Below are 12,122 nucleotides of genomic sequence, written 5' to 3' on the forward strand. Positions count from 1 at the left end.
GTAATGTAAACTTTACATCCAGAAAGTACGTGAACAAATCAGTGGGTGGTGTTGTTTTGTGTGTGATCCCTAATTTTCTTTAAAAATGGGTTCTCTGGCAGAAAATAATGTGAGTAGAATCTTTAGACTGCTTCTATTTTGTTATACATATTACTCTAAAGCAGAGGTAGGAAACGTTGGTCCTGGAGGGTCGCCATGGGTGCAGGTTTTTGCTCAAACCCAGTTGTTTAATTAGAAACCAATGATTGCTAATCTCAGACCATATGTAATTTTATGGCTTGTTAGTCTGCAATGTTAGGTTCTTATATCATAGATTTTTTTTCCTTTTTAAGGATATCATCTAAATGATTTGAAGCCTAAAAGGAATAATTTTCAGTCTGTCACATTTTTCTCTTAAGTGTTTTATTAAACCAAATAGTGCATGAAGGATCCACATAAGTGTAAATGGAAACAAATTATATGGAGATCTGCAGGCTCCTTTGTCATTTGCATCTTATTGCTAATAAAGAGCCATTAAAAACAGTGAATGCTGCTATTTAAGACTGAAATAAGCAATTAAGGGTGGGAGTGAGATCACTAAAATGAAACAGAAAAATGTCAATTGAACAATAAGTGCTTCAATAATTGACTTCTCATTAAGAAATTTGGTTGGGACAAAAACCTACAGCCACTGTGTACCTGCAGGACCAACGTTGCCTTCCCCTGCACTAAAAGGTTACCACATGTAAATTGCACAAAATCTTAACTGGTAATTAAAGAAACGACTGTCTATTAAAATTTCGTTTTGGCTTTTAAACCAACAATCTCTAAAGCAGTTATATTTTTCTTTGTTGTTCTCTAGTACTTAGATTCTATTACATAGTTTTGAATATATATTTAAAATATATATTTTATATATTTTAAATTTTAGCATTTTCATGCATCAATGTGGACTAATAACTCTAGAGTTGTTCAGAATATCCCTAATGCCAGACTTGTTTCTTGAGCATTCTAAAAGTTAAAGCTTAAAAGGCCCACTGAATGCTATCTAAAGGTTTTTTTTAGAAAGATTCAACACTAGGATGTCAGAGGCTGTGTGCCATCCATTTTTCATAGGTATAACAAGATGACTCACACCACTACATGACCTCTTCCAAGTGTTTGTAGCTGATTACCCACTAAATGACCTGCATAATTATAGGTTAACCAGACATTATTGCTGAGTAGGTTATTGCTGAGTATTTACTGTGTTTCTCAGATTACAACAGAGTCAAGTACACAATCAAGTATCAAGTAAAAGTGATAAATGCATTCTTAATGTTACAATAGAGTAGCTGCTCATTAGGTAACAGTAAATGATAACACTTCGTGTTAGATTTCTTCATACAAAGTAATGCTCAGTGAATAACTATCCACTAATCTGAGAGGTCAGTGTGGTGGCTCTGTGGCTGGAGATCTGAAAAGTTGCTGGTTCAATTCTTGTAAATGCCAGCAGTGACTCTACTCCATTGGGCCCTTGAGCAAGGCCCTTAACCTGCAATTGCTTTGTTGTGGGTATGATGTTAATCTGCATCCAGCCCAGCAAGCAGGTCTTCCAATTTATAGGGAAAACTTAGGGGGTTGGTGGTAGGATTGACACTCCAGCTTTCCACTGTTCCATTGTCATTCTGAGGTGTCACGTGCTGCACTCGGGTCCCAATCCAGGTGGTTTGTTGTGGGGTGAGTGCAGCAACGCGCTATCAGCGCATGCTCAGAACCTTTCCCATCAGCAAAAACAATAATCAATCAAATAATTTGTCAGGGCTCCTACATAACCTTCCTCTGTTGTAGGAGGTGGGTCTCTGGACATTGGACTTATATCAGGGTAACTCAAGCACATAAATTTTAAGAAACAAATTAATAATTTATTGATTAATTCAAGAATTATACAAATATGATAACTGCATTTTTATGTTGACATATATGACAGGAAAAGACAAACATATAACATAGGGAATCTAGCTGTTTACTTGTTATTTACAGTTTTAATTTATCTTAGCACAGATACCAAGTTTTACGATACCACGTGTTTAAAGGTAATGTCCAATGTTGTGTGGAGTTTATGCTTTGTTGTTGTTGTGACTTCAAGTGGAGAATTTGTCTGGTTTTGGAGTGCAATTTTTCTCTTTGCTGCATGATATTTTGTTTGTGGTGTTTCTGTGATGCTGCTTTCTCAGCTTGCTTCTTGCTGTTTTTTGTGTCGTCTGCTACTTCATAGGGAAAAGCGTTTCTCTTTTTGGCACAAGAGTTTAGATGTTGAAATTCCCATCGTGAAGTAATGGCTACTTCTTAGTCTTTTCAGACTATTGGCACATAGCTTTGGCTTGGTAAACTGGATTTCAGCTTTCTGGTCCACAGAGAGAAAATACTGTCAGCTTCATATACCCAAAGAGATAGCCGCACATTTGCTTTTAACTTCAGAGAGAGATTTTGGAAGGTCATTTCAGAGAGAGAGAGCACAGAGTGCTCCCCTGAGAAATAATTCAGAGTGCCCTATGATTTCTGAGAGATCACTGAGTGTGTCCCTCTCTGAGAGTAAGTGTGAATACAGCTGATTTTAAGAAGGAAGTCTAATCACTCCTGATTGGATTAAAGTCACCATTTATAAAAATCAGTGTCTCCTATCTACTCCTATTCTTCTATCCATTGCAGTATTTGTCATTCCTTGAATTATAGACCTTTGTTCTTGCTTGACTCCCTTTCGCGAATTCAGGCTCAAGAAGTCTGCAGAGGGGCCTCTAGAAAGATGTCATTTCAATTCTGATTTACATCTTTGTTATCAGATGAAGTCCAGGCAGATTCTGGTACAAGCTGGAGGTCAGTCATTTAGTTTTGAATGTAAATGGGGTGTTTTGCGCAGCTAGATGTCTACTAAATCTACTGGCTTAACAGGTCTGGCATGCCAATAAAGCCTAGCAGGCTTTGTTCTACAGGGGAAAACTGAATTCTTCATACAGTCACTGTTGTTATTTAAATGGATAGGTAATATACTGAAAAAGATTTTTAACAATAAAGAAATATATTTTTCATTGTGCACAGATGTTCACAGGATGCATACTTATTTAAGCCTTGGCCAAGACGACTGTTGTAGTTTGAAAGTTTTCTCACTTTAAATATGTCAGGCATTTAAAATACCACCCTAACCAGCTAAGTTAGCTCAAATCATTCCTAAAACATACACTAATCAATTGCAATGATTGTTTTCTGCAGCTGATGAATGTGAAGACAGCTTTGTTCACAGAGACTGTATCAGCTGTTGTCCTCCAACTTGTACCTTTGAGAAAGAATGCCTTGGCAGTAATCTTCACTGCCTAGATGGATGCTACTGCCCTGATGGTAAGTATACATGAGTGTATAGTGCTCTGTCCACACAGAAATTATATATTGTTTAGAATTTCTGCTTTGCCTTTATGTCAACATCCTGTCAGTAGTGAATTGATATATTGTAATGATGTTATAATAAAATGGTTCAGGAGTGTTACCATGACTGGTTCCTTCACAGTCATGTTAAACTTGATATCATCACATTCAGTTTGCACTAGAAAGCAGCATGCCATTGTCTGTTTCTTTTAGGCTGAAGGCATTATGATTGTGTATTGTCACTGATCACATGTAATGTATGGTCCTAATTCTGTGATCTAATGAAAAATCTCCATGGACAGAAATAAACAGATACATACAGAAAGACACTTCACAATCTAGCTGGGATAAATTAAGTAATAGTGCTTATTTTTGGTCCTCAGATAACTATTTTATAATTGAGTAGCAGCAGTTTTGGAGCCTTTTTGATAATCACAATTGTTATTAAGATAGGTTATAACCAGATAATTGAAGAAATTAGAGTATTTAAACTGAATGAGTTTCAAAGGATATGCAAAATACAAAACTAAAAGTAAAAACCTAAATGAATTATTCCTGTAGTTCAGTATGCAGTACTGCCACATAATGATGCCTTGACAACTCAACTTTGGAGAAAAATAGTGAAGCAAATAGCTTTAGTCCCATTAAAAACACTCATAAGGATGAATGTTGTAGTTTTTGGATTTGTCTCCTTCTTGTGACAGGACTAATTATGGAGAATGGAACTTGCATTCCTGTTTCAAACTGCCCATGTGTATATCACGGAACAGCCTATCAACAAGGTTATTTACTGGAACAAGGCTGCAGTGCCTGGTAAGACATTTTCTCCTCCATCTAGAAGCATTTAATTCACATAATAAGAGTTTTTTTTTTGGTTTTACTAGACAAATAATGTTTGGAAACATTTTAAACGTTGGCACTGCCATTCAGTATTAAATATTCCAGATAACTTAGCAGGTTTGATACACGAGAAAGCCTGAATATTATAATTGATTGGTTAAGTTTGTCTAGTTCTGCTGTGGCTAGTCCCCCACCTAGAATCAAATCTCAGTCCTTCTGCCACAGAGTGAACAGGGTGAACTAACCAGCTGAGCTAAAGAAGGTATCCTTAGACCATGCAGTTATCATCACAATAATCTGTCACTTCACAGTACCTAGATTGCACTGTAAGCACTGAAATGCTGTAATAATCTTTTTGATAATTGTTGTTTCTATTTTTATCTGTCTAGTGTGTGTAATAGCGGAACTTGGAACTGCACAGAAAACAACTGTTCAGGTATTGGTAGCTCTGATAATCCAATTACCTCTGTAATAAAATTTGAAAAATGGTGTGCTATAAAGTTTTAAAATCAAACTGTTAAATTATCTGAGATTAAAATGAGTGAATCTGTGTAACATTTTACAAAAAAAAAGTAGTAGTAGTTCTATTGTCGCGTATACAGACTACACTGAAATTCTTCTATGCATGTTTGACCAACATTCTACTCTCTTGTGCCATGATATATAAGAACTTCATATATTAGCATAATGAAAATATTGTGGCATCCAGACCAGACTGGGGTGAAGCCTGGTGGAGAGGTTGCTTTTGCGTCTAGCAGGGAAGGTGGAGAGCAGCACAGTGGACTGACGTTGGGGATATGGTTGGCAGTAATAAGTAAGAAAAGGGGCGGTACCCTGAATGGAGAGGCTGAGAATGGAGGTGGGATTTTCTAGATGGTTTGGGGGACAACAAGAAATTGTGGGTTAGATAGATGAGGGACGAGCTCAGAACGGGAGGCAGGTTATGTGTGTGGAACCGGAGTTTCCTTTCACAGCATCTCTCATGGCCATAACAATGAGAAGTTCCTAGATAATAGTAAATAGTTCAAGTTCAAGGTCACTCATTTTGTTTTACATTTGTGTATTCTGGTTTTCTTTTTTGACTGTTCCGAGTAAACTGTCTTGCAAGCACTTCTTTGTCCTGCTGTGTCTTTCTTTTCAAATCTGTTACGTTGGAGTCACTACAATATTGTAAAGGGATAAATATTTTTACCTTTTCTTTTCAGTGGCTTAGTCGTCTTACGCATTGCTGAACACAGTCTGAACACTTTTGAAATTAGGTCTGCCTCAGAATATGAGTGAATCGACACAAGTACTGCAAAATTTTGTTAACATTGCACCACTTGTCAGTAGTGGGCAGAACATAACCATCAATGGAAATAAAATATTGGTCAAAAAGTTATAAACACCTGAGGGATATAAATTAAGTAGAAAATAATCCATTCATATTCCAGCATTAAGTTGGCCTTACAATTCATGAATGGGCTTTGGCTTCCCACCACTGCAAAGTGGATAAATACATTCAGAAAATGGATGCTTCCAAGATGTGACATTCAAAATTTAACATATTGTTAAACTAATTCCAAGGTGGGAAACCTAAGATGATCAGATTAGCTAGAAGGATTGGGGATACACTGACAATAAAGTAATGTTCTTGAGTTAGGCATTATAGTGTCACATACTATAAGTAACAATTCAGTTTTGTTAGTTTTTTGCTTCAAAAAATCGGGCATTATCTGGGCATTAATGTCACTGAGAATCTCTGTGAGCTTGTCTGTGGCTTTCATTAGTGATCTTCACAAAGAAATTTACACCATCATCTACTGAACAGTCACTTCAAGACAAATGAGGGGGTGACAGTAATGAGAAATAATACTGTGCAAAGTGTATTCATTAAAGAAAATGATTTCAATACAATTTGGGGTGGTGCAGTGGTAGCGCTGCTGCCTCGCAGTTAGGAGGCCTGGGTTCGCTTCCCGGGTCCTCCCTCCGTGGAGTTTGCATGTTCTTCCTGTGTCTGTGTGGGTTTCCTCCCACAGTCCAAAGACATGCAGGTTAGGTGCATTGGCGATCCGAAATTGTCCCTAGTGTGTCTGTGTGCTCCCTGCGGCAGGCTGTCGCCCTGCCTGGGGTTTGTTTCCTGCCCTGTGTTGGCTGGGATTGGCTCCAGCAGACCCCCGTGACCCTGTAGTTAGGATATAGCAGGTTGGATAATGGATGGATGTGGTCTTTGGCTCTATAAGGAATAATTTTATTATACTCTCTTTATTTTACACATATGAAATAAATGTTAGGTAAATATGACTCTGTAGTGATGACATATCTAGTATACAGTAAGTGACTATAAATGTGTGTTAAGGATACCCTTTGATGGACTTGTGCTCCATCTAGACTTGGACCTTACCTTACTGTAAATAGTCACTGTGATAGATTATGGCTACTCACAACCCTGAATTTGAATTCCCATGTATCTATTTTTGACCCCTTTTTTAATCCAGTTTAGAGCCAGAATCTGTCCTAATAGCAGTGGCCTCAAGATTTGATCCAGCCTTGTGTGGGATGGCTGCAGTTTGGGGGGTGGGGAGTGTCAAGTACCTGAAGGTAAAATGAGAAAGTGAAAGTATATTCTATGTGTTAGAAAAGGTCATCTGCACAAGGGAAAAAAGTGATGAAAGTAAATTATTCCCAGAAATTATAAAGTTAAAAAACATATTTCAAATGTTGAGACATAAACACCACTTGAATATTACATTCAGAACTTTCTTTTTAGTTTTTAGCATATAATTAAACTTTCAGGTAATTCTTTTAATTTTGCAGAAGATTGTATTGTTCCATAAGACCAAAATGAATGTTCATTGCCCTCAATGAGAAAAAAATTGTCTTAGCACATGCTATTTATCATCCTGAGAATTCTGTTCAGTGTTACATTCATTAGTGACTGTGAACTGACCTGTGGATAAATGTTCAAATGCCTGATTAGGCATTGTTATGGACCCAGTTCCCGTCTAGATTCAATTCCTGTCTTGTGGGCACTAATGTCGACATAAGCATTGGTTCTTCATGATCCTGTAATGGAAAAGGAAAGATAAAGTAATAAATAGAGTAAGGGGTCAGTAGCAGTGCAACAGTTATGGTTTGCAGTTTTTTAAAATTTTTTATTTTTTAGAGAAAAAGCTGGAAATAGAAATAATAATGAAAGACAAAAGATTATCTAGTTAGCAGTGTTAAAGAATATATTATAAAAAAGAAAATGATGGCCAACAAGTTTTTTGTAACACTATTTACAGTTTTTTTTAATCCTTACAATTGTTTTTATTATCTTTTTAGCGGAGTGCTCAGTAACGGGAGACACTCACGTCACTTCCTTTGATGGACGAATCTTCATGCTTGTAGGCACCTGCCAGTATATTCTCGTCAAGAGTTGGAGAACTAGCAAGTTCACTGTGATTCTGCAGAATATGCCCTGTGGTGAGGTAACAACTGATTTGCTAATTAATAAAAATGGTTCAATAGTTTTTTCTTTTTAACATTTCCTAGTTTGTTCTATACATTTTAATGTGTATGTTTATTATTAGTTGAAAGGCCAAAAACACAAAGATTGCAGGTTCAACCCCTGCACATGGTAATTAAAAAGATGGCCCTTAAATTTAGCTTCATTGGTGTGTGTCTCAGTCTGATTCCAAGCTGGAGGTCTCCATAAGAATCTGATTGGGTTGAATAGTAACTATAAATATGTGTAAATATGCTAAGTGATAGATTGGCATCTCTAATCAGGATAGTATTTTAGCCTATGTCATTATATGGAATTCAACTATCATAAGGTAATACTGCAATTGCAAAATAGTGAAGAATCACATATCAATTATTATAATCAAGATTTTCTTAAAATATTTTCAAATGTTCCATTTTTAAATGATACCTGTGGTGTTTCTATTAGATATTTTTTAATTAAAGTTGTTATTATATATTTATATTCATGTATATTGCTTCATATATAGTCCAGAGCTGGAAACAATAGAATTGCTGTTACAGAACTTACAGCTACACTAAAACATCAAATTTGTCATTTTTAATTAATAAAAGTTATGCAAGTTTTACTTGACACTACATTTTCAATGTAACAAAATTAATTATGGAACCACTTAAGGTATAACTTGTTCTTACAGGAGTAGGTATACTCATTAGACTGAGTAATCCTCCTTTTCTAGCTGGCTTGTGTCTGGATTTTTTCCAGATCTACAGGATCCTGTCTTTTTTCTCTTATTTCCCTTACCATTCCTATATCGATCCACTCTTCAGTTCATATTACATCCCCAACACTTTTTCTAAAACATTAATTGTGTCCCATTATTCAATCTGCAAGAATAAAAATATGTGAGATGTAAATGTATTAAATTTCTAAGTCATTAATTTATGGCAACATTGTAAATTAAATATAGTGTATAGACATATGCAAAAAATGTGAAACCAAACTTGCCACAAATTTACAAAATATATATAACTTGTTTTAAGTCTTGAATGACATAACAGTAGACAAAATACAACATAACATATGTGAAAATTAAGACAAAAGCAAAGCCTTCAGTAAAACTCACTTTGCTAAAAATGATCCTGATGCGAGCAATATAGAGAAAGTGATTTTAATTGAGAAATATGTGAAAATTATCCATCCATCCATCCATCCATCCATTTTCCAACCCGCTGAATCCGAACACAGGGTCACGGGGGTCTGCTGGAGCCAATCCCAGCCAACACGGGGCGCAAAGCAGGAACCAATCCCAGGCAGAGTGCCAACCGTGAAAATTACTTCCTAATATATTATTTGTGAAAGTCAGAGTAATGTAATAAGAAGTGAATGATTTTGTTTATTTAGATTTCCATCCATCCATCCATTGTCTCCTGCTTATCCGAGGTCGGGTCACGGGGGCAGCAGCTTGAGCAGAGATGCCCAGACTTCCCTCTCCCCGGCCACTTCTTCTAGCTCTTCCGGGAGAATCCCAAGGCGTTCCCAGGCCAGTCGAGAGACATAGTCCCTCCAACGTGTCCTGGGTCTTCCCCGGGGCCTCCTCCCGGTTAGACGTGCCCGGAACACCTCACCAGGGAGGCGTCCAGGAGGCATCCTGATCAGATGCCCGAGCCACCTCATCTGACTCCTCTCGATGCGGAGGAGCAGCGGCTCTACTCTGAGCCCCTCCCGGATGACTGAGCTTCTCACCCTATCTTTAAGGGAAAGCCCAGACACCCTGCGGAGGAAACTCATTTCAGCCGCTTGTATTCGCGATCTCGTTCTTTCGGTCACTACCCATAGCTCATGACCATAGGTGAGGGTATGAACATAGATCGACTGGTAAATTGAGAGCTTCGCCTTGCGGCTCAGCTCCTTTTTTACCACGACAGACCGATGCAGAGCACGCATTACTGCGGATGCCGCACCGATCCGCCTGTCGATCTCACGATCCATTCTTCCCTCACTCGTAAACAAGACCCCGAGATACTTGAACTCCTCCACTTGGGGCAGGATCTCGCTACCAACCCTGAGAGGGCACTCCACCCTTTTCCGGCTGAGGACCATGGTCTCGGATTTGGAGGTGCTGATTCTCATCCCAGCCGCTTCACACTCGGCTGCGAACCGATCCAGAGAGAGCTGAAGATCACGGCCTGATGAAGCAAACAGGACAACATCATCTGCAAAAAGCAGTGACCCAATCCTGAGCCCACCAAACCGGACCCCCTCAACGCCCTGGCTGCGCCTAGAAATTCTGTCCATAAAAGTTATGAACAGAATCGGTGACAAAGGGCAGCCCTGGCGGAGTCCAACTCTCACTGGAAACGGGTTCGACTTACTGCCGGCAATGCGGACCAAGCTCTGGCACCGATCGTACAGGGACCGAACAGCCCTTATCAGGGGGGCCGGTACCCCATACTCTCGGAGTACCCCCCACAGGATTCCCCGAGAGACACGGTCGAATGCCTTTTCCAAGTCCACAAAACACATGTAGACTGGTTGGGCAAACTCCCATGCACCCTCCAGGACCCTGCTAAGGGTACAGAGCTGGTCCACTGTTCCGCGACCAGGACGAAAACCACACTGTTCCTCCTGAATTCGAGGTTCGACTATCCGACGGACCCTCCTCTCCAGGACCCCTGAATAGACTTTTCCAGGGAGGCTGAGGAGTGTGATCCCTCTGTAGTTGGAACACACCCTCCGATCCCCCTTCTTAAAGAGGGGGACCACCACCCCGGTCTGCCAATCCAGAGGCACTGCCCTGATGTCCATGCGATGTTGCAGAGGCGTGTCAACCAAGACAGCCCTACAACATCCAGAGCCTTGAGGAACTCCGGGTGTATCTCATCCACCCCCGGGGCCCTGCCACCAAGGAGTTTTTTGACCACCTTGGTGACCTCAGTCCCAGAGATGGGGGAGCCCACCTCTGAGTCCCCAGGCTCTGCTTCCTCATTGGAAGGCATGTTAATGGGATTGAGGAGGTCTTTGAAGTACTCCCCCCACCGACCCACAACGTCCCGAGTCGAGGTCAGCAGCGCACCATCCCCATCATATACAGTGTTGACACTGCACTGCTTCCCCTTCCTGAGATGCCGGATGGTGGACCAGAATCTCCTCGAAGCCATCCAAAAGTCGTTCTCCATGGCCTCCCCAAACTCCTCCCACGCCCGAGTTTTTGCCTCAGCAACCACCAAAGCTGCATTCCGCTTGGCCTGCCGGTACCTATCAGCTGCCTCCAGAGTCCCACAGGACAAAAGGGACCGGTAGGACTCCTTCTTCAGCTTGACGGCATCCTTCACCGCCGGTGTCCACCAACGGGTTCGGGGATTGCCACCACGACAGGCACCGACCACCTTACGGCCACAGCTCCGGTCCCATTCGGACTCAATGTCCCCCACCTCCCTCGGGACATGGTCGAAGTTCTGCCGGAGGTGGGAGTTGAAGCTACTTCTGACAGGGGGCTCTGCCAGACGTTCCCAGCAGACCCTCACAACACGTTTGGGCCTACCATGCCTGACCGGCATCCTCCCCCACCATCGAAGCCAACTCACCACCAGGTGGTGATCAGTTGACAGCTCCGCCCCTCTCTTCACCCGAGTGTCCAAGACATGTGGCCGCAAGTCCGACGACACGACCACAAAGTCGATCATCGAACTGAGGCCTAGGGTGTCCTGGTGCCAAGTGCACATATGAACACCCCTATGCTTGAACATGGTGTTCGTTATGGACAATCCGTGACGAGCACAGAAGTCCAATAACAAAACACCGCTCGGATTCAGATCGGGGGGGGCCATTCCTCCCAATCACGCCCTTCCAGGTCTCACTGTCATTGCCCACGTGAGCATTGAAGTCTCCCAGCAGAACGAGGGAGTCCCCAGAAGGTATGCCCTCTAGCACCCCCTCCAGGGACTCCAAAAAGGGTGGGTACTCCGAACTGCTGTTCGGTGCATACGCACAAACAACAGTTAGGACCCGTCCCCCCACCTGAAGGCGAAGGAAGGGTACCCTCTCGTCCACCGGGGTAAACCCCAATGTACAGGCTCCAAGTCGGGGGGCAGTAAGTATACCCACACCCACTCGCCGCCTCTCACCGGGTGCAACTCCAGAGTGGTACAGAGTCCAGCCCCTCTCAAGGAGATTGGTTCCAGAGTCCAAGTTGTGCATCGAGGTGAGTCCGACTATATCTAGCCGGAACCTCTCAACTTCACGCACTAGCTCAGGCTCCTTCCCCTTCAGAGAGGTGACATTCCACATCCCAAGAGCCAGCTTCTGTAGCCGAGGATCGGACCGCCAAGGTCCCCGCCTTTGGCCACCACACAACTCACACTGCACCCGACCTCCTTGGCCCCTCCCATAGGTGGTGAGCCCATGGGAATTATTATTTAGATTTATATGGGATAATCTAAGATTGTTACTCTTA

General features: G+C 41.4%; 1 protein-coding gene across 1 annotated transcript in view; it reads left to right on the plus strand.

The window, feature by feature from the left end:
* The window catches only part of otogl (otogelin-like), a 224,402-nt gene that overhangs the window by 18,243 nt on the left and 194,037 nt on the right, over positions 1–12,122 (plus strand). Inside the window, exons 8-11 of the mRNA XM_051930831.1 lie at positions 3,229–3,354; positions 4,083–4,191; positions 4,608–4,654; positions 7,525–7,670. Coding sequence (XP_051786791.1) covers positions 3,229–3,354; positions 4,083–4,191; positions 4,608–4,654; positions 7,525–7,670 — 428 coding nt within the window. The remainder of the gene's footprint in view (positions 1–3,228; positions 3,355–4,082; positions 4,192–4,607; positions 4,655–7,524; positions 7,671–12,122) is intronic.

This window comes from Erpetoichthys calabaricus, chromosome 1 (genome assembly GCF_900747795.2).
Source record: "Erpetoichthys calabaricus chromosome 1, fErpCal1.3, whole genome shotgun sequence".
In the NCBI taxonomy this organism is placed as follows: domain Eukaryota; kingdom Metazoa; phylum Chordata; class Cladistia; order Polypteriformes; family Polypteridae; genus Erpetoichthys; species Erpetoichthys calabaricus.